Source organism: Mercenaria mercenaria, chromosome 7 (assembly GCF_021730395.1).
Source record: "Mercenaria mercenaria strain notata chromosome 7, MADL_Memer_1, whole genome shotgun sequence".
Lineage (NCBI taxonomy): Eukaryota > Metazoa > Mollusca > Bivalvia > Venerida > Veneridae > Mercenaria > Mercenaria mercenaria.
The window spans coordinates 83,324,533-83,347,709 of NC_069367.1; the positions used below are offsets into that span (position 1 = coordinate 83,324,533).

Here is a 23,177-nt window from a genome sequence, read left to right on the forward strand (position 1 = left end):
TTAAGATACAGCCTTGAAATTTGGATGACATGTACAGTTTTGCACAGTGATCTTTAAACTGACTTTCAGTGACCATGAATGTGACCTACTGACCTACTTTCTAATATTTTAGCATCAGTTTGGCATTTTAAACATGTGGCTCATATAACTCAGGTGAGCGATTCAGGGTCATCATGACCCTCTTGTTACTCTTGTCCGCACTCTAAGTCGAACATTTCTCATCATTTCTTCACCAAACTTGAACAAAATGTGTTTGGCCATAATATAAGACCTCGGCCAAGTTTGATAACGAGCCAAATCTGTCCAGGCATTTTGGAGCTACGGCCCTTGATTACAGAAAAACAGGCCTTTTTACTCTTGTCCGCACTTTAAGTCGACCATTTCTCAGCCGATCATCACCAAACTTGAACAAAATGTGTTTGACGATAAGTCCTCGGTCAGGTTGGATACCTTTCTAAATTGGACCAGGCACTTTGGAATAATGGCCCTTGAATTACCGAAAATCGGCCTTTTTACTCTTGTCTGCGCTAAACATTTCTCACTTTAACTTGTACTTCTACACCTGTACATATAAGTACATTTTGACCTTGTGTACTTGATTCTTCTTAACAGTTTTTTTATCCAATTCAAATCAAACTTGATAAAATCATCAACATGAATTGGACATGCGCTTCATGTCCGGTTATTTTCTTTTAAGTTATGTCTCTTTTTAGGACTTTACAAATTTACAAGTTCATCTTTACCTTGTGTAAATAGCTTTTAGTTTCCATTACTTTCATGTCCAATTTTTAGTGTTATGCCCCTTTTGGGACTTGCCAGTATTACAAGTCATATACTTGCTGTATTCCACTGCAACAGTTTCCATACAATTCAAATGAAACTTGGTGTGGCATTGGTCTGCTGATGCGTCAAGTGTGGTGTGCTGTGTGTTGTGTGCTTGTCACCTTCCGCTTTTAGCCTCCACCGCTGGCTAGCTTTCTGGCGAAAAAGGAGCCGAGTGCGTAAGTCTTCCCTGCCAGTACATAGCCTCTCTGCAAACAAGCCCTTTTGCATGCCTCCCAGATGGCGCCACACGGTAACTGAGCACCTTGCGACCTCAGGCAGAACTGCAGGGGACTCGGAGGAGGTCTGCCCCCAGACATGTGGCATGCCAGGCCCACCGGTGTGTGGACACGCCCTGATGCCTATGAACAGACCCCCAGCTATGAGACAAATAGCTCCTGTGTTCCTAGGATATTATATACTCGGAACTTAGGGTGAGGTAACCCCGAAAGAAACATAGAGAGTTGAAGACAGAGGTGCTGGACCATTGGCACTTTCTTAACGAACCACAGCACCATGCAATATCGTTATGACTACAAAGCCATCCGGTATTCAGCAATGTGGTGCTGAATCTCTGAGGTCCCTCATAACAAACATGAAGTGGGCATATTTTAGAGGCACGCTCCTTCTGGAACCTGCCAATAATACATTAGTGTACGCAACTCAAACAGTTTACATACAATTCAAATGAAACTGGTATACGTAACCAACATGAAGTTGGTATATGTTTAGGGACACGCTCCTTCCTGGAACTTGCCAATAATACATTGATGTACGATATTCAAACAGTATCCATACTATTCAAATGAAACTGGTATACGTAACCAACATGAAGTTAGCATATTTTCAGAGGCACGCTCCTTCTGGAACTTGCCATTAATACATTGGTGTACGCAACTGAAACTGTTTACATGCATTTCAAATGAAACTTATTATACATCATCTGCATGAATTGGACATAAGCTTATTGTTGGGACTGTTGCCTGAGTAATGCTCCTTTTCTCGACTTAACAATTCTACAAGTACGTCTGAAACTTGCGCGCTCATCTACAGATTTCATCTAGTTTAAATAGAACTTTGAATATCTGGTCAAACTTGGGATTAATATGTGAATGTTGTTGGAACTTCCATGTCTGACATTCTTAAAGCGAATTTTATAATTTTCTATTAAGCATTTACAGGGTTCCTGTGTCTCGTACGATATTCTTCTTTGTTATTTGAAGGAGTTTGAAATGAATTTCTAAGCTACCGCATTTTACATATATTGTATAAATGTATAATACGGTTGGCAGGTAGCGCCAATGTGACGTGTAGTAGGACGTTGTTTCATTTAGGACCGATTGAGTTTTCAAAATTTCTGAAGCCCTGATCAGAATATAATCTATTTGGCAATGCAAGTCCATAAAAACTTTACCGATGTAAACTTTATTCAGTAACTAAACAAGAAAAGGATTTAAAAAGAATCATGCTACTTGGAAATTGTATGCTTATGCAAATTGGCATACATTCCATCGACAAAACCTCTCTAAACAGAAAACCCCTTCAAACTGAACTTTTACTCTGGTCTGGAGACTGATTGGTTTAGAGAGGTTATTAAACTTAATGTAACAGTAGGTATGAACACAATTGCACCTTAATAGTATTATGATTCGTGGGGAGTCTTTGGCCATTGGTCCATTCTAAGATCACAGTCAATCCCGTTTAGAACGTTTAGAACGAAATGGTGATGTTGTTAAAGACCTCCCAGCCGAGCCGTCGTCACCTTTAACACCTTAATAAAATTTTCAAAATATCGACGTATTGCGTGAGGTCCAAAAAGCATATTCATGTTCTATAATTTATATTAGCTGGTGCCTCCGTGGATCAGCGATTAAAGTCGAATCAGATGCCGCTCACCGCTGCTGGTTCGAAACCTCTCTTTGGATATAGAATAATTCCATTTGAGGAAACCATCCAGTTTGTTTGCGGAAGGAAAAACTCAAAAAATTATAACTCTATCGGACTAGCGATTATTTCAGACAATAATACTGGTGTGTTTTGAGGTGCGCTGTCGTGACAAATGGGTTTTGACCAACCACATTTCGTTGGAATCGTTACGACTGGTAACTTTTGATCAAATTTACATACCATCATTTTTTAAAATTTACTTACACACTGTGAAATAATTTAGAAAATATTCAGCGTAAGTCACGTAGTAAAGGTGTGATGTATGATAGGTGGAATTTACAGTACTTTATAGTGTACTGAAAAACATAAGCTTGCCTGACATGATTTTGATTTCTAGAGGTCCATATGCTTCTACCCATTTAAGTAGCAGTAGCAGAAACAGCAGCAACATTTAGTAAGTAGAAGTGGTGGTAATATTAGTAGTTGTTGTTGTTGTTGTTGTAGCAGTAGTAGCAGCAGTTAGTATTAGTAGTAGTTAGTAAGTAGTTGCAGCAGCAGCAGCAGCAGTAAGTTAAGAGTAGATGTTAGTTAGTGATGGTAGTAGTTAGTAAGTAGTATTAACAGCAGCAGTAGAAGCAGTAGTTTGTAAGTAGCAGTAGCAATAGTAGTAGTAGTAGTTGTTGTTGTTGCAATAGTAAGTAGTTGTAGCAAAATTAGTAGTTTCAGTAGTAGTAAGTAGCAAAAGTAGTAAGTAAGTGGTAGAAGTAGTTAGTAAGTAGTAGTTTTTGTAGTATTAGTAGTAAGATATATAGTAGTAGAAGTAGCAGTAAGTAGCATCAGTAGTAGTGGTAGCAGTAGTAATAGTAGCAGTAGTAGTAACAGTAGTAGAAGTAGCAGTAGTAAATTAGTAAGCAGTAGTTTTTGTAGTATTAGCAGTTAAGAGTAATAGTAGCAGTAGTAGCAGTAGTTAGTAGTAGTTAGTAAGTAGTAGTTCAAACTCGGTATACAATTTTTCGTTAACCGTGATTCAAAATTAGAAAAGAACAATCCCATTCGCAAATTAGATGCTTTACAAGAATTTATGGTCAATAAGAAATCATTTCATTGTCGCATTAAGCTTAAATCTTGAATTTTAATAGCCCGGTCGGAGAAATTGCATTAGAAAAATCAGTAGCGCGTGTGGCCACCTCTGCTAGCAACCACAGCAGCAAGGCGACGCCTCATAGAGCCGCACCAGTTGCGTAACAGATACCGTGGGATTCTGGCCCACTCCTGGTGCAGCGCTGCTACCAGTTCCCGGACGTTTGCTGGCTGGGGTTGACGTTGGCGTAACCGCCGTCCGAGATAATCCCACGCGTGTTCAATCGGATTGCAGTCCGGTGAACACGCCGGCCAAGGTAAAACATTAATGTTTCTAGCCTGTAGAAAGTCCCTGGTGACGCGTGCAACGTGAGGTCGCGCGTTGTCGTGCTGATAGACTAATCCTTGACGTTGACGGAATAAAGGGACAACTACATGACGTAATATCTGGTCGATGTAACGCCTGGTTGTGAGATTACCTTGGCAAACGACGAGTTGGGACTTAAACCTATGGTTGATTGCTGCCCACACCATTACTCCACCTCCACCGTAACGATTGTGCTCCAAAACGCAATTGTTTGCGTAGCGTTCATGGCGTCGTCTATAGACACGGATACGTCCGTCGGCGTTCCACAAGTTGAAACGCGACTCGTCACTGAACACTACGTTCTGCCAACGCTGGCCGCGATGGTTGCGGGCCCAAATAAGACGTTGGTGACGGTGGCGTAACGTTAGAATTAGACCGCGGAAGGGCCTACGACAGGTAATTCCGCGTTCTCTGAGTCGATTTCTCACTGTATGTCGACTAATTGGACGTCCACGGTTACCTACAACTATACGTGACGTAGATTGCGCCGTCACAAATCTGTAACGTAAATGACGTTGACGTATATAATTATCCTGTCGTATTGACGTTACACGCGGTCTACCTGAACGTGGTCTATCGATAGACGTTCCCGTGTCTCTAACACGTCGAATAAGACGCACAATTGTCGAACGAGAGACGTTGAAACGTCTAGCAACTTGTTCCTGCGTTCGCCCACATTCAAGCATAGCCAAAACCTGAGCCCTCTCTTCAGAATTCAGCCTCGGCATTACGAAAACTAATGTTTTTTTTTTTCAGAGAATAGCTGAAAATATGGTTGTGTGTCGTATTACACATGTACATGTGCAAAAATCGTTCAATCAAACCACATGGTTTACATGCACGGACTGCACGAGGAAATCATGACCAGGTACATGAAGTGAACAAATGGCTGAATGAAATCGCGCGAGTTTTTGTTCACTGTGTTTGTCGGTCAGAGTACATGTAGATTTACTACATTTCAAAACAATTAAAAGCGTTAGGAAAAAAATAACGCCAAATTTCAATGAGGCGTTTCTTTATCTCGTCAGTATAGTAGTAGTAGTAGTTAGTAAGTTATAGTAGTAGTAAGTAAGTAGCAGTAGTAAGTAGTTGTAGCAAAAGTAGTAGTTGTAGTATTAATAGTAGCAGAAGTAGTAAGTAAACGATAGAATAGTTAGTAAAAAATAGTAGTTTTTGTAGTAGTAACAGTAAGAGTAGTAGTAGTAGCAGCAGTAGTTAGTAAGAAATAGTAGTAGTTAGTAAGTAGTAGTATTAGTACTACTAGTAGTAGCCTTTCTGATAAAAATGATGTTCTATTCATTTATTGTACCTTGCATTATCAAAATATCAAGATTTCGGTTTTTGTTCCAGTTCAAAATTCATGATATCTTTTGTTTAGTTATATTGTTGCCATGTTTTCTTCTTACACCATTTTTTCAATGGAAGGAAAACATACTTTTTTCCTTTTTTGTCGCTTTTTAGAAAAAAATGTTGTATTGTCTGACCTATTTAAAGTCTATGCAAATGTAAATGCAGCATATTGTTTTGGGTTTTAATCCCAACAAGTGATGTAAAAAAATCAGTTTTGGGATCATACACTTTCTTATAGAAGGTTGTTTGTTCTGAGCATACACAAGTGCCGGCAAGTACTTGATATATAGATTCATATAAGAAATTCAACCATCATGACAGCCGTTATTTGTATGTAATGATGAACTGTAAATGTTCAAGTTTGATATTAATACAAACAGTAATATAGTTACCCTTAAATGATATAGCATTCAAAAAATACAATTGACAATCAACTATTTTTTATTGCTGTGGGTTAAAGAATCGCAGAAAAAAAACGTATTTTCTCTGAAACACCGCATTCATATTCCATAAACAGGAAGTTTGATCATGTAAAAACAATATGATACAGATATGTGAAATAGAAAATATAATTATATATATAAGTCCGGGTACGTATGTTCAGTGGAAAGACAATGGAAGACACTGGGGCAATAGAAAGTGAAACTGACACATGAAACAGATACTATTATCCATCGTTTATTACAAGGAAATATGAATAGAAGAAACTGAAACTTAAATATTTTATATAGCTTACTTCTAAACTGCACTCTACCCTGTAAAAAGTAATATTACACTTTATCAATTTAATGAGTCATGATGACACAACATGATCAGGTATTCCTGTTGCTGGGGACAATTTTCCCAATGAAATACCACGAATATGATGATAAATAAAAGTATTGATTAAGAACACAAACTTACACCAATTTATCCGTGAAGAAGAGATGCGGCATATACGTGACGAGGTGAATGGCTTTCCGTGAAAAAGATGATACATGGGTTTTCAGATATTTTTTCATCATACTTATAGTATTTCTCAGTCATATATGTAAGTTAAGAAGACAAACAATCAACAAAGATATTAAGTCTTATGTAACTTACAACACCTTAAATAGCTGTTCTTTATTCTATATAAAATCGACATATTTCCAATGGCTGCAGCACACATCAGGACCCATTTTAAATGTCTGTAATTTACATTTCCTTGAAGAATATTGTCAGTGCTGAATCAAAATCAAAAAATAATGGGGGTCATGTTTGATACAAGAAAATTATTTTCAATCAAACACACAAACAGCAAAATTAGCTAAAAATGAGACCAAAAATTGTTGTGTTGGTTATGATCCCGACAAATTCTGAGATGTTATTATTTCATTATGAAAATGCTACCTACATGGCAAGCATAGATCTGTCCTGTGATTGCAGCTAAACAATTGCAAGGAAAATAATGAAAATAGCTCTACAGAGCAAAAAGAAGCTGAGGACATTATGCGTGCCGTCTGTATGCCTTTTAACGAAACTCCCAGACCTGTTAATTCATACCATTATTCGACTTTGCTAAAACAAAATTAAGATTATTACCAACATATTTTCATAAATGTATGATAAAAGTTTCATAAAAGTACTTCATGAAAGCTACAAATTGCCTAAAGTAGAAGTTTCAATTAGTACATAATTATGAGGGTACTTATTATTATTATTATTATTTTTATTATTATTATTATATTACCAGATTTATATAGCGCCATTTTCATGATCAATTTCACGTGCAAAGGCGCTTTACATAGTTCAAATGCAGCAATACAGGGCGCATACTTACTTGGTAAAAGAGTACCACAGACTTTCGCACGCGCTCTTGATAAATTGTGTTGTTTGTATATGGTAATCTTAATTTTCAGTTTTCACCGCAAAGTGTTACGAAAGCCCGTGTCATTTGATAATATTTTTTGTTGCTTTCCTTAAATTAGAGAATTGTCAATGAAGCAATCATACCATACAAGTTTAAGATGAAAATAGCAAAAGTACACATACAAAGTAGATAAAGTTAACATGTGCAGTTTTACAGGCAATAAAACATTTGTAGCATTTAAACTGTTGTCCCTTTGCACATATATAAAATTATTCTGAGAAGCTATCAATATAACCCGAGTTTTTAAATCATAAAATATAAATGCTAAAATAATAACTAATAAAATATTCACGATAAACGTACATAAAAGAATTATGGGAAATCATATATTTTTGTAACTACCTAGATAAAATCCTTAAACTTTAAAAGTAATCCGACTTTAAGGACTATCCGAGAGTTTCTATTGTTTTTCTTTGCGTGCACAGCATCTAGCAATAAATTGCAATGGCTTAGATGGGTTTGGCTAGCTGTCACAAATGAAATGCTGACCCATCTAGGCACTGCAGCAATTTGCAATCTCCTGGAAATTTACAACTACAGCTGGACACAAGGACTGCTTCCACAGATATGGAAAGAGGCTGTCATGATCCCCATCCACAAGAAAGGGAAGGATCCAAAGAAGGCTTCAAGCTATCGCCCAATCAGCCTAACGAACTGTGTTGGAAAGACCATGGAGAGGATTGTGAATGCACGCCTGAAGTGGTACATGGAGACTTCCAACCTGTTCGCAACGCAACAAGCTGGCTTCAGACAATTCCGCTCCACTGAGGACCAGACCACTTATCTATCGCAAGAGATAGAGGATGCCTTCCAAGAGCAGAAAGTCGTGCTTACAGCATGGATTGATCTGCAGAGGGCATTTGACAAAGTCTGGACTGATCGACTCCTCGTCAAGCTGATTAGGACTGGCGTAGGAGGTCACATGCTGAGGTGGATTAAGTCATACACCCACAACAGGAGAGCAAGAGTCAGTTTAGAACATGCCAACAGTAGGACGTTCCTGTTGCGTCATGGTGTCCCAAAAGGCGGAGTCTTATCCCCTACACTCTTCTTGCTTTTCATCAATGATCTGGCTGCTCTCTACGCTGACGATCTGGTGTTATGGTGTAAGGAAGAACATGCCACTACAGCCACATACAGGATGCAAGAAGCCATCAACAAGCTTTCAGCTTGGGCTGAAGATTGGTGTGTATCGATCAATACAGAGAAATCGTCCACGACACTATTCTCCCTGTCGTCAAAGCAGAAGGCGGGTAAAATCAAGATGGGAAATAATTCGCTGATTGAAGCAAACGAGGCAAAATACCTCGGAGTTACCTTTGACAAACGGCTAACCTGGAAGCCCCACATTAGTCAAGCAGAAGAGAAGGCCCGTAGCAAGCTTGCCATAATGCGCAAACTTGCTGGAACAACGTGGGGAGCAAATGAACAAATACTCAAGACAGTATATAAGGGAACAGTGAGACACAATTTAGAGTATAGCTCAACTGCCTGGTCCACTACTGCCAAAACTAACGAACAGGCTTTAGACAAGGTTCAGAACGAAGCACTGCGGATCATGACAGGTGCTACAAAGTCTACACCAATCTCCTTCATGGAGAAGCTAACAGGCACACAGCCGTTACAAGACAGAAGATATGCAAAGGTTCTGCTTCAAGCAGAGAAGTTCAGGTCTTTTCAAGACCATCCCATGAAAGCCAAGCTAGATGGCTAAACAAAGAAACGGCTCAAACGGAGGAGCTTCGTACATGAGGCAAAGAAACTCAACCGAGGGTTCAAAACTGAGCTGAGCATACCAACGACCCCCCTAGGTAGTGAAAACATTATAAACCCACTAGCGAATGATCTGTCCTCAGTAACTGTGAGACTTGCTGTTCTTCGTCTTGACCGCGGGAAGCATGAGGATGAAGGCATTCGGAAGAGTCTCACACTTGCTATGATCAATGAAGACTATCCTCCAGAATCGTGGACTCATGTCTATACAGACGGCGGATCAGCCACATGCGCCGTCAAAGATGGAGGAGCAGGATGTTTCATTCAATACCCATCTGGCAAGAAAGAAACACTACATGCAGCCACAGGAAAACACTGCAGCAATTACAAGGCAGAAACTGAAGCACTCATGAAGGCCGTCTCAATGGTTGAATACTCGGCAGAAGAAAGCTCCTCAGTCGTCTTTCTCACAGATGCACTGTCTGTCATGGAAGCTCTGATCAACAATAAAGCTCCGCAGCTAGCAAGAAGAATGCAGAGCCTGCGTATAACCTGCAAAATAGCACTTCAGTAGACTCCATCCCATTGTGGACTTGCAGGCAATGAAGAGGCAGACAAACTGGCTAAGCTAGGAGCTCAGTCAGAACAACCAACAGAACCTGTGAGTTACAAGGAGAAAGTCACCATCATCAAGGCACTAACGAGACCAAGGATGGAGGAAGATGCTTTTCATCTCCTTGATCGGTCTGAACAAGTGATGATGGTTAGGCTCCGCTCAGGGCATAACAAGCTCAATGCTCACATGTACAAGAAATACAGACTGGCATCATCGCCAACTTGTGCATGTGGTGAAGAAGATCAGACTGCGGAGTATATACTTCAGAGATGTAAAAGGCATGACCAGGAGCGAGCTGCGACTTGGCCGATAGATACCTCAATCCACCAGAAACTGTATGGAGGCATTGAGGATCTGCGGCAAACCACAAGTTTCATCGAGGCTACTGGTCTGACAGTGTAGTCGCGAAAGACAAGAAGAAGAAATGAAACGTGGTATACATAACCAACATGAAGTTGGCATATTTTAGAGGCACGCTCCTTCTGGAACCTGCCAATAATACATTAGTGTACGCAACTCAAACAGTTTACATACAATTCAAATGAAACTGGTATACGTAACCAACATGAAGTTAGCATATTTTAGAGGCACGCTCCTTCTGGAACTTGCCAATAATACATTGCTGTAGGCAGCTCAAACTGTTTACATGCATTTCAAATGAAACTTATACATCGTCTGCATGAATTGGACATAAGCTTATTGTTTGGACTGATGCCTGAGTAATGCTCCTTTTCTCAATTTAACAATTCTACAGGTACGTCTGAACCTTGCGCGCTCATCTACAGCTTTCATCTGGTTTAAATAGAACTTTGAATATCTGGTCAAACCTGGGATTAATATGTGAATGTTGTTGGAACTTCCATGTCTGATCTTTTTAAAGAAAATTTTATAATTTTCTATTAAGCATTTTCAGGGTTCCTGTGTCTCGTACGATATTGACATCATTCTTGTTTGTTGTTTGAAGGATTTTGAAATCAATTTCTAAGCATTCTATTGTATAAATGTATAATACGGTTGGCAGGTAGCGCCAATGTGACGTGTAGTAGGACGTTGTTTCATTTCGGACCGACTGAGTTTTCAAAATTTCTGAAGTCCTGATCAGAATATACTCTATTTGGCAGTGCAAGTCCATAAAAACTTTACCAATGTTATTTATTCAGAAACTAAACAAGATAAGGATTTAAAATGAATCATGCTGCTTGGATATTGTATGCTTATGCAAAGGGGCACACATTCCATCGACAAAACCTCTCTAAACCGAAAACCCCTTCAAACTGAACTTTTACTCTGGTCCGGAGACTGATTATTTTAGAGAGATTCCACTGTACTTATTAAACTCAATTTAACAGTAGGTATGAACACAATTGCACCTTAATAATATTATGATGCCTGGGTAGTCTTTGGTCGTTGGTCCATTCTAAGATCACAGCCCACCCCGTTTAGAACGAAATGGTGATGTTGTTGACAAGTACATTTGCAAAAAGAACGCTAATTACTTTTCTCTGATTCATGTAAAGAAATGACAATTTTAAGTAATTTCAATAGTTACATAACAAGCACATGTATGTGACATTCTGGTTTGGATTATCCCGTGTAATATGCTAGTTAAGATCACGTGTGTTATATTCTGGCTTGGATCATCCTGTGTTTCTCGCTGGTTCAGACCACTTGTGTGTGACATTCTGGCTTGGATCAGCCTGTGTAACATACTGGTTTAGATCACTCGTGTGTGACATTCTGGCTTGGATCATCCTGTGTAACATGCTCCTTTAGATCCTTTGTGTGTGACATCCCGGCTTAGATCATTCCGTGTAATATGCTGGTTAAGATCACTTGTATGTGACAGTCCGGCCTAGATCATCCCGTGTAACATGCTGGTTAAGATCAATTTAGTGTGACATTCTGCCTCGGATCATCCTGTGTAACATGCTGGTTTAAGATCACTTGTGTGTGACATTCCGGCTTAGATCATCCCGTGTAACATGCTGATTAAGATCACTTGTGTGTGACATTCCGGCTTGGATCATCCCGTGTAACCTGCCGGTTTAGATCACTTGTGTGTGACATTCTGGCTTGGATCATCCTGTGTAACCTACTGGTTTAGATCACTTGTGTGTGACATTCTGGCTTGAATCATCCTGCTTGCTCTTGATTTTGAAGCAGCAGTAGAGCAATTTAATCGGCCTTAACAAAATCAATCAGGAGTCAAGCTGGAAATGTCTACAAGACTGGAGTGAATTGGAGATAAAAGCTCTGTGATTTTAATAAATTTAATAACGGAACGAACACTGTAGTGACAATATAGTCTCCTTTAACCTTCATAATGTTTGCTTCAAAAGTCTGAATATAAAGTACATCTACATCTGTACTAGTGGAGCAGCTAAGTGAGAAAATCTAAGGAAATACTTCGCTTGATGATACAAGTATGAAATTTACACTAAATGTTCATCATATTGCCCAGATTCAAAAATGATCGAGGGCCACCTAAAAATCATCCATTTTCAAGATGGCCTCCAAATTTCAAAATGGCTGCCAGAATTAAGACGTTTTTCATATAATCAGGATCTGTAAGTGTCTAAAATATCATATTTCTTGGGATATAACATGTTTTCCCCTATCAATTTGTTCCCATAAGCTGATAGCTTTATTTTTAATGTTGCCTTTTCCAAATATCAACCCATTTAAGAAGGTCGCCATCTTTAAAATGACCGCCAGACTTTTAGATAACGTTCTTATCACGGCCAAGTTTGAGTTTTCTACTTTCAGTGCTATAACCATCGACTATTGATTAGATCCTGGTCCCAGATAAACATGAAAGCATTTTATTATGATATTGGCCTGACAGAAGCTAATATGGTTTATATTGACGTCTCTTCTTTTTAATCTGTTCTCTGTTCTATACTTCATTTCTTGCTTCGTTTTATTGAGAAACAGTCTCAAAATCATGGCTATACAGAACCATTGCTTATCAGCTGAAACAAAAATCTTTAATTAAATGATATGTGTAATGATTCTATAGAATGAACTACAAACACTACAAGGGCGCACTGATAAAGTTCATAATGTCATGTGACTCAGCATGGGGTTCAGTGATAACTTCAATACGTGTATGAAGTCTACCAAATATTCTTTGATCCGTCCTCATGATGGTTGAAGAGTGGTTTCCGAATAGACGGAATGTGCCTCTCGGGAAAGCCGAGCCAAGGAGAACGGTGCTTCAGTTCTCCAGATGGTATACAGATCGCACAGAAGTTACATGTCACTTGATGAACAATCGTTCTAGGTGTAGGAATAACATCAAAAAAAAATCAAAACAAATCGTATCCCATACAGCAAAATGTTAAAATATATATTGAAAGCGGTAAAAGGATAGTCCCTTGGCCTTCAAATAATACGAGTACATACTTAGTATTAACAGATACCAAATTTGAATATATCATTGTAAATTTAAGCATCTGTGCTTTTGTTTATGTTCTGTTTCAAACTCTTGATAATGTCGAAAAAAGTTTAATAGAAGACCTTATAAACTATGGAATAGCTTTCTTAGATGCGTTGAAAATAAAACTAAACGATATAGTTTTCGTGCGGATAAAACAAGACGTATCACTAATGGTGATGAATACCCCCTGACATCAGCTTATTGTCAGAGGAACAGGGTTATTGAAAATATGATGCATTGCTTTGTATATTGTTCAGAGAGAAAATGTACAAAGACGCACAAAGAATGTTGTGCAAAACTGTATAAGATCTCCAAACTTCACTGCTGTACCTTAAAAAAAAGAAAGTAGGTCAATATCAAGGTCACTGAAAGTCAGTTTTGAAATGTTTGTTCAAAACTGCACAAGTGGTTCGAATTTTATAGTAATATCTTAAAAAAGGAAGAAATTAAGTCTGTAGGTCAAGGTAAAGGTCAAGGGACCATGTAATCTGCTTTTTAATCTTGTCTTTTGGCAGTTTCTGTGATATGCAGGCTCCATAACCACAAATCAAATCAAGCCTGCAACATTTTCGTTAATGTCGTGTTTGGAGACCTGTGGGTTTCCACTTTTTTATTTTATTTAATCACCAAGGGTCACAACTAATTATACTACACATATAAAGTATGTTAAAAAATCCAATGTAACTCTGTTCGTATTTGAGACAAATAAAGGGCCACAAGTTTGTCAAAAACCATTCAAATGGAACGTGTTTCGTACATGCATAACTACAATTGGTACCAATGATAATAGTAATAACAAGGTGTGATAAAAGTCTGGCATACAATGACTGATAAGTAGCACGGACATTTTTTCCGTATACATATATAGAAAAAAAATAATAAAGGGCTATAACTATGTAAAAAATCAATTCAAATGGAACATTGGAACACGCTTTGCACATGTACAACTTGACTTAGTACCAATGATAACTGCAAGGTTTGATAAAAGTCTCGCATATGATGATCGAGAAATAGCGCGGCCAAAACTTGGCTTTGTACTGATAATAATTACAAGGTTGTATTGAAAACTGGCAAATAATTGCTGAGAAATAGCGCAGACAAATTCCGTATACAGACGGACGGACCGGAATCCAGAATAGCCCCTAGATATCTCGGGGGATAATGATAACTGTGCAATCCAATAAAATGATCATAACAACAAAAGGTACCGATATTGTTTGCAATTTAGATCTAAACAGAAATGCGCTTGCTCCATGTAATCACGAAGAAGCCGATAATCGTATATTTGTTCATGCAAAGCATGCCTCATTGACAGGAAACCGAACAATTACAATTATTAAATAGTTCTTGCTATGGCAGTGTACTGATGTTTTGTGGCTTGCTTAGTTGGTCTTCACTCAAAGGCATTGCAATTGTTTCTTGCTTTTACCGGTTGCGACGCTGTTTCTGCATTTGTTGGCAAGGGCAGGAAATCTGCATGGTAGGAATGGGATGTTTATGAAACAGCTACAGTTCAAAGTATTTCATAGTCTCAGTGTTGCCAAATACACAATAACTGAGTAGAAAATGGATACATTAGAAAATTGTTTCAGTTATATTGTATGCTCGATCAAGCACGACATGCAAGATGAATGAAGCTCGTCTTGATTTGTTTGTCCGGAAACAAAAAGCGTATAATGCGATTCCACCAACAAAAGGTGCTCTGAAACAATTCATCAAATGAGCATTTTTTCAGGCAGGTCATGTCTGGGGTAAAGCAGCTGTTACCATGCAGCAACTGCCGCCTCCGTCAAACTGGGGATGGCTGAAGCAGAGCAATGTGTGGATCCCTTATCGGATGGAATTGTCGGTTATAGCTGAATGCTTCCAGGTCCTTCAAAAGTGTGGCTGCAAAAGGACTTCATGTACTGGAAATTGCAAGTGCCACCGCTTAGGTCTGTTATGCACAGCAATTTGATGTTGCAACTGTTAAGAAAATGACTAAATGCAGTATATGCATATTTTATTTTGTTTCGGTTAGAACACGATTTCCGATGTGTATAGTTTCATGGGTATAGTATAACAACAGAGATAATTTCTTAAGGTTTGCATTATAAGAAAATGTTGCTCTTGACTGTGCAAGTGCTCACGCTGTCCTATTTCTTTATCCCCTCGTGGTTTATAAGGCGCATTTTCTAACGATGTTAATTTATTGCATTGAATGTAATCTGAGTGTCATGTATATAAAACATATATTGGTTGGTGTGCTTCAGATTTTATCATTGTTCGAAAACAAAACTGCAAGTTATAAAAACTTAAGTGTTGAGATGTCTAAAGCCATGAGCTTAGTCATACAAAATTGATTACAAATTAAAAGTATATGAATACTCAAGATTGGTATTCTGTTCTAAACTGAAACGAAAGTGTATAAATAAAAACAAGGAGCTGCGTTCAATAAACGCTTGATGTCCCCAGTGGCATCCTTGTCGATAGATTTTGCACCTAAGTCCAAAACTAGTTCAAGGTCAAACTGAGATCAGGTGATGTTTGAAGATGAGGAATGGTCACAGTTTACATCTGTATTAGTATCAATCCATTCTTGTAAGGGGTATTGATGCTAGACGAAACGGTCCCATTTGGTTAACCAAGAGATGGCCCATATAAAGCAACCTAAGTCCAAAATGAGGTCAAGGTCAAGATCAAACTGAGGTCAGGTGATGTCTGAAGATGAGGAATGGTCACAGGTTACATCTGCATTAGTATCAAGTCATTCTAGTGAGTGGTATTGATGCAAGACGAAACGGTCCCATTTGTTTAACCTCGTATGGACGGACGGACGGACGAACGAACGAACGGACGGACGGACAGGACAATAACTATATGCCTCCCACATCAGTAGATGCTGGGGGCATAAAAATGCTATCGTTTTAATGTATTTTATGCTTGCTTGAAATAAAGTACTGAAAAGTAAATACAAAATGGCGGCCATTTTGTTTTTGCGGCGGCCATCTTGAAAACAACATTATTTCAAGTGGCCCTTGATCTTATGTTAAAGCGCATGCCAGGTAGTTACTGTCCTGTAAATTTGATGCTTGTATCATCAACTGAAGTATTTTTGCAACATCCTGCTCCACTATACGTGATGCTGTCAAACTTGACCATTATATAACGGTGCGCAAGAATAAAAGACAAATGGAAAGTACAGTATGAAAATGACTCGGACAAGTGCAATATAGTAAAAGTAAGGAAATACAAGTAAAAGATTGCCAATTTGAGACATTCCTCAAAAGACTACGTGCTGACTTCTCCGGCTTGCGTGGCGCTATCAGGGAAGTGTCCCCGCCGGCACAGCTCAGGAGATTTATCATTAAAAGTGCCCCAACTGGAGGAAAGTCCCCATTTAGAAGGGTTGGATATATAGCTCCCTCTTGAAGTAAACAAGATCTTGATAAAAAACATGATTAAGACGTATTCTCATGTTGGGAGTTGTGTTGCCTCTTATTTACCACAAATGTCTTCTTATTAATGTAAATCATGTTGTCATTCATTTTATCAGTAAATGTAATTTGCGCAGCTGTATGTATTAGATATATCCTTCCAAGTAGACCAACAATAAGCCATCTCGCAACATTGTGAGTCGGTCGCTTATCCAATGAACATCTGTAACAAACAAGAGCGTCCATTAACCTGCCTTCTTATTCCATGCATTGACCGAGTAAATTTAGAGCAGTTTCCCTATGGTAGAGTTCTGGTTCTGTAGATACGGTTATGACTAGTTTGTTAAGAGCTCTCTGTTGATCTCTTTGTCTGCCAAGTTGACCATACGTCAGGTACTGAAGGTAGTGCAGGTAAGGTAGAGCATCAACGACAGCCCAATCCATCCAATAGTCTTTTTTATGACGCATGGATCTTTCTTCTTCTGTACATCTAAACATTTCATACTGAAGAGCGTGAGGAACGCAGTGCACCTCTCCATGTGTAAATGAAACTCCAAATGCAAAATAAGATGTTAAGGATCTGACATTTTCAATATGGAGAATATCAATAGGAAATCTCCAGCTTTGTAAGTGTGTACTCATACAGCTACATAGCGGTTGAGTGGCACGAGGATTATACCTTTCTTCCACGTCACGAAGTATCAACACAGTCCTCTCCAGATCCCCGGCACCAAATAACGCTGATGCCAATTTAAGTCTTCCAGCTGCAACATCAGAATCAATGCCCAGTGAGAAAAACGACAAACTTGTGTTAGAAACACTTTGCCCTTGTGAAATGTTGCGAGATGCTAGCAATGACCCCATTGTCGTACAAAGTGACGGTAACATCAATAAAATACTCTCACGTTCTATACATCCACTACTCCTGTATACCTGTAACATAGCTGATAAGCGGGTTTTCATAGCGGAAAATATCCTCTCGATATCTACCTCAGTTATACTTTGTAGGCTTGAATTAAGTGTAAGCATTGATTGCATTAGTAAAATGTATAATTTATGTATAATATGAGTATGAACATGTATCTGATAATTACATCTTGCCTGCACGAAACCGCATTTGTCTCTCAGACGATCTCCGACATTGTCTATTTCTATCCCCAGTATAGCGCGACCACATTTACTTATAATATGTTCAAAAGCAACAATAAGTTGTTGTCTTGTTCTAACATCAAACTTTCCCCCCATTAGATTATTTCCGGTAATAAAATAGTGAGGACAATTATTAGCATAGATGAAATTCTGTAATAATCTTAGACATGACGTAACACATAACAGTAAGTTATCATCACGCTAAAGTTCATTTTTTGAATTTTCAATTAGATGCATTAAAACCGTTTTACAGTGAAAGCTTGATACTGTGTCTGGAAAGTCAGGTGTAATAAAGGTTTTCATTATCATTTTCAGAAGAACATAGCATCTGACTTGTGTGATATTCATACTGGACATTATATCTCTCTCAGCCATTGATGTAGATATTCTCCATTCTAATCTCTCGTTTTGACTAGAACTGTACCCGGTACCTACCAGAAAACAGCCCGATTGCACTGCTTGTCGTATCAAGTGAATGTTGTTGGACTGGTTTGTATAGTATCTAAACATCCATAATTCTGCTTCACTTGGCCATCTTTTACACGGAAAGGCAATTACGATGTCAACATTGAGATCTTCATTTGTACATGCTGGACCATGTCTGACAAATCCTTCAATCAACCCTTGATTTAAGTATGTATTTTTCATAAGCACCCTTCTTTCATCGTCATATTCATGATACTCATCGGGTAAATCCTCCCGGGCTACAGGAATATCTGGTCGTAACAGCTGAAGTCTACAATAACCTGGTGGTACTGCATCATCCTGAATCATTAATAAGTTCATTTTACCTTGTTTCCAATCTCCCCAGTCTTGTATCACATTACAATCATGATAGCAGTGCAGAAAATCGGTATCGGATTTAAGTCCTACAGTAGTAGTACCTTCCGTCTGACTACCGAAATTATAACACTTCGAGTCGTCGCCGAGAACATTACACTTCAATGTCCAAAAACTCTCCCTCAACAGTCCAGTACGTCTCCTCACATTGACAGTCCTCTCATTCACTCCTATATCATCCAGCACCTGAGACAGACGTCGAGACACGTCAGGGTAATAATCTGGTACACTGTCCATTCCTATCTATTCAGTTCCTGAAAATAATTATTTTGTAATTGTTTTACATTAAACGTATACAGCAGGTTTGCGCTTTTAAAACACATATTTTAAAGTGTTAAAAGACAAATTTAAAGTTATCTGCTTGTTATACTTTCTTTCGACAGGTTTTATCATTTCGACATTTAAATAGATCCTTTTTTTAAACTTTGTTCATCGATATCTTGATAATTCACCTGAAAATATAATCTTTCGAAACAAAATGGAAATAATACATAAACAGTGTTAAAAAATTTGTAAAAGAACGTATGTAGAGAATAAATTTATTCGAAAGGCATAAATATTGCAATATTACATAAGAACACGGCGCTTCCTCAAATTACATTCTAACACGACCAGCGAATAACCTACATACATGTAGAGCAAAATTTATCTCGGGTCATTCTGCAATAAACCACTCGCGTGTAATGACGTCATCCGATCCAGGTTCATAGCACGGTCGTAAAAAGTAGTTACAATTTTTTCTAACATTGTTGATACTAGTATGTCGTGTTAGAATCGAAATAATAAGTTCCCAAGTGTGATTTATCGAAGAATAACCCGAGTTTTTCGTTCTTATGCGAAACAATATATCACTCAGGCCATGTTCGTGAAATTAGCCAGAGCAGCCAGAGTAGCCAGAGTTCAGCCAGAATTTAGCCAGAGTAGCCAGAGTTCAGCCAGAGTTCAGCCAGAGTAGCCAGAGAAATCAGAACTAGAGTTCAGCCAGAGTAGCCAGAGTTCAGCCAGAAAAGTCATAACTCTGGTTACTCTGGCTGGCCAGAGTAGCCAGAGTTCAGCCAGAGTAGCCAGAGTTCAGCAAGAGTAGCCAGAGTTTATCCAGTATCCAGAACTCAGCCAGAATTCAACCAGAGTAGGCAGAGTTTCTAGATTTTTAACATGTTCTGGCTACTCTGGTCAGCCAAAGTAGCCACAGTAGCCCGAGTCACCAGGATATCATTTGCTCTGGTTACTCTGGCTGTTTCTAACAGAGAAGCCAGAGTTCAGCCAGAGTAGCCAGAGTTTCTAGGATATTAACATGTTCTGGCTACTCTGGTCAGTCAGAGTAGCCAGAGTAGCCAGGTCCCGTGTTCGCAAAATATTTTCAGTCTTAGCTGAGTTTGATTATGAAACTTAATATGTAATTTCTATGTAAATAGCATATTTAAAACTGAATTTCAAGTTAATAACTATTTTCAAGTGGTTAATTAAAGTAGCTCTGGTTACTCTGGCTGGCCAGAGTAGCCAGAGTTTCGAGGGTTTTAACATGTTCTGGCTACTCTGGTCAGCCAGAGTAGCCAGAGTAGCCAGGTCCCGTGTTCGCAAAACATTTTCAGTCTTAGCTGAATTCGATCTTGAAACTTAATATGTTATTTCTTTCTAAATAGCATGTTTAAAACTGAATTTCAAGTTAATAACTATTTTCCATTGGCTATTTATAGTAGCCATAGTAGCCAGAACTCTCGGTTACTCTGGCTGGCCAGAGTAGGCAGAGTTCAGCCAGAGTAGGCAGAGTTCAGCCAGAGTAACAAGACTTTATTAGGATTTTAACATGTTCTGGCTACTCATACCAAAGCAGCGTAACATCAATGCTTGAAACTTAGATGGCAGACGCTAGAACACAGAAGAATACATGCATCCCGAATAATGTTGTACAAATAACCATTAATCAAATCATTCAGTTTCAGTTTTAATATTGCATATGCCATGTTTTTGTGATTTTCCTACATATCTGCGATATGTCACATGTTTAATTGTTAAGCGCCCTTGAACGTATATTTTATATTAAATGGGCGCTCAACAAATCTGGATTAATAATAATAATAATAATGATGATAATGATGATAATAATATAATAATGATAATAATCTCATATACTAAGTTTTTTCTGCAATGGATGCAATATGGTGTTACAGTATTCAAATTGTGGGCGAACGTATGTTTTTAGGCAATTTCTTTAATATTATTGTTATCACATTGTACATATTTTTTTAAAAAATCTGAGAGTGTTACTAGCTTTTGAAGATGTAATTTCAATATGTGTTTCCAAGTTAAGACATCACTAATAGTAATCCCAAGATATTTAGCATTTCCTGTAGTTTTTAGTTCTTGATTAAGTAATTTATATGGAAAGATGATATTTTTCTCCTTTTTTTTGAGATTCATATTACTTCGCATTTATCAGGATTGAATTCCATAGACCAATTACGTTCCCATTCTTCTAATTTTTTCAAATCATCTCGAACTTTGTAAGAGTCTATTAACGAGTCTATGTTGAGGTATATGATAGTGTCATCAGCAAACAAAGGAAGAGACAAGGACCCAACACTGAACCTTGAGGAACCCCCTGATAGAACTGGTAAAGAGTGTGAGCCTTCAACTACTACAGATTGAGAACGGTTACTAAGGAAAGATTGAATCCAGGATAGAGAGATTCTGTAGACACAAAGTTTCACGATTTTATAGAGAAGGAGTTGATGACCGATCTTGTCGAAAGCTTTCGAGAAATCCATTACAATGAGACCTGTTTGTTTCCAGATTGGAGATTGTCAAAAGTTTCTTGTGTAAAGGCTAATAGTTGAGCCTCACAGCTATGTTTGGAACGGAAGCTATATTGGAAAGGTGTGAGAAGATTGTTGACTATTTTGGTTCTCTCAAGGTTGATTTTTTTTTGTGTTTTATGTATCAAGTGATTCATATAACGGACTTCTGCCAGAGTAGCCAGAGTTTCTAGGGCTTTAACATGTTGCGAAATGACCCTTTTTTGTACCCTCAGGTTTTTTTTAGTGTTTCATGTATCAAGTGATTCATCAAACGGACTTCAAAGAATTATCTTACTTATCAGTTAGCAGTCCTATAACTGTTTAATCCAAACACAGTCAATACCGTTTCATACACGTACACAAGTAATACCGAGTTAATACAACATGGAATGTTGATTGTCTGATGGCATAAGGTGACTAAAATCAATTTTTGAATGGCATTTTGCGTTTTGATTGGCAGGTCACATGTACCTACCTTTTTCCAAGGGTTTAGATGAAATACCGTTATTAAGCCGCTTTAAGTGTATGTGTTCACATGTCAACATTTCGTCAACTTCCACAACTTTAAAATGCAAATTTCAGGAATTGGTTGCTGTTAACAAGTATGAAAAATTTATTCTCCAATTAATTTCTTTGTATCATGTCTTCAAGTTAATTTATTTGGTACAAATTCAAGGCAAACACTGAAGTTAAATAAGTACAAAAGCAGAAGCCTTTAAATAAATATTCTTTATTTTTTACACACAAAGTTATATGGAATTCACTGCAATTGTTTATGATATCAATATAAACAAGAGGACCCATATGGTCCTTAATAAGGTCCTGAATCGCTTACCTGGACCTTGTGGGTTATGACAGTCATAGTAAAAATTCACAATTTGTAATTGTTAACTCTAAATTCTGGGCATTCTGGAAATTTTAAACTTATATTGTATAAGATTAGAAGTATATTGATAATCCACAGAGAGAGACTAATATTGTCCTGGGGGTGGTGATTCAATCAAGTTTGAAAGAACTCCATTATAAATTTTGTTAATTTACATGCAAAATATTTCAGCTCTTACCCTTGTGGCTCTGAAAAAGATTTTTGCTATGTAAGTATATCATGTTTTTTTTTCTATATAAAACTTAAGTAGGAACCATTTTGACTCTGGGGTATTGAATTGAACATGTAAAATATCATAACTCTTGTCATTGCAAATCTTTTGAGAAGATTTTAAAAGAGTTTCCTGTAAGACTTTGCAAGCTCATTAGCACAAGCGGGGGCAATTTTGACATCAGGGGACATGATTTGCTCTATTTCAAGAGAGGCATTCACTAGGCCGTGCTACATACAAAATATATATAGTCTTGGCCTAAAGGAAAATAAGAATATTTTTATAGGATTTAATATATTACTCTACGTGAAACTTAAAGCCCCAAGGCAGATCCAATATGACCCCGGAGTCCAGGATTTGAACAATTTCGAAAGAGATGTACTTGCCATTGCTTCTTGCAAAATATCTAAGCTCTGGGTCTTGTGATACTTGAGAAGATTTTTAAGGTTTTACAATATAAAATGGAATAAGTACTGAGTTCAGTCAAAGAGCCTGACTCAATCTGATAGACAAGACAGAAGTTGATCACAAAACCTCACCTTGTCACACAGTGACACGAGCTAAAAATTTCAAGTATAGTGTATGAGGGTCATTCAATATATAATGGTAACTATTAAATATCATTTAATCTGACTTAGTCTTACCTATCAATTGTGTACAGTAATGTAAATTGACTTTTCACCATTTTCACACTGTTATGTACGGCGTTCCG

The 23,177-nt window shown here is 38.0% G+C and overlaps 1 protein-coding gene across 1 annotated transcript; it reads right to left on the reverse strand.

The window, feature by feature from the left end:
• Positions 1–17,931: 17,931 nt before the first annotated feature.
• On the reverse strand, positions 17,932–18,807 carry LOC128558361 (uncharacterized). Its single transcript, XM_053547302.1, has one exon. The coding sequence runs from the start codon at positions 18,805–18,807 to the stop codon at positions 17,932–17,934; it is 876 nt and encodes a 291-aa protein (XP_053403277.1).
• Between the last annotated feature and the right edge of the window lie 4,370 nt (positions 18,808–23,177).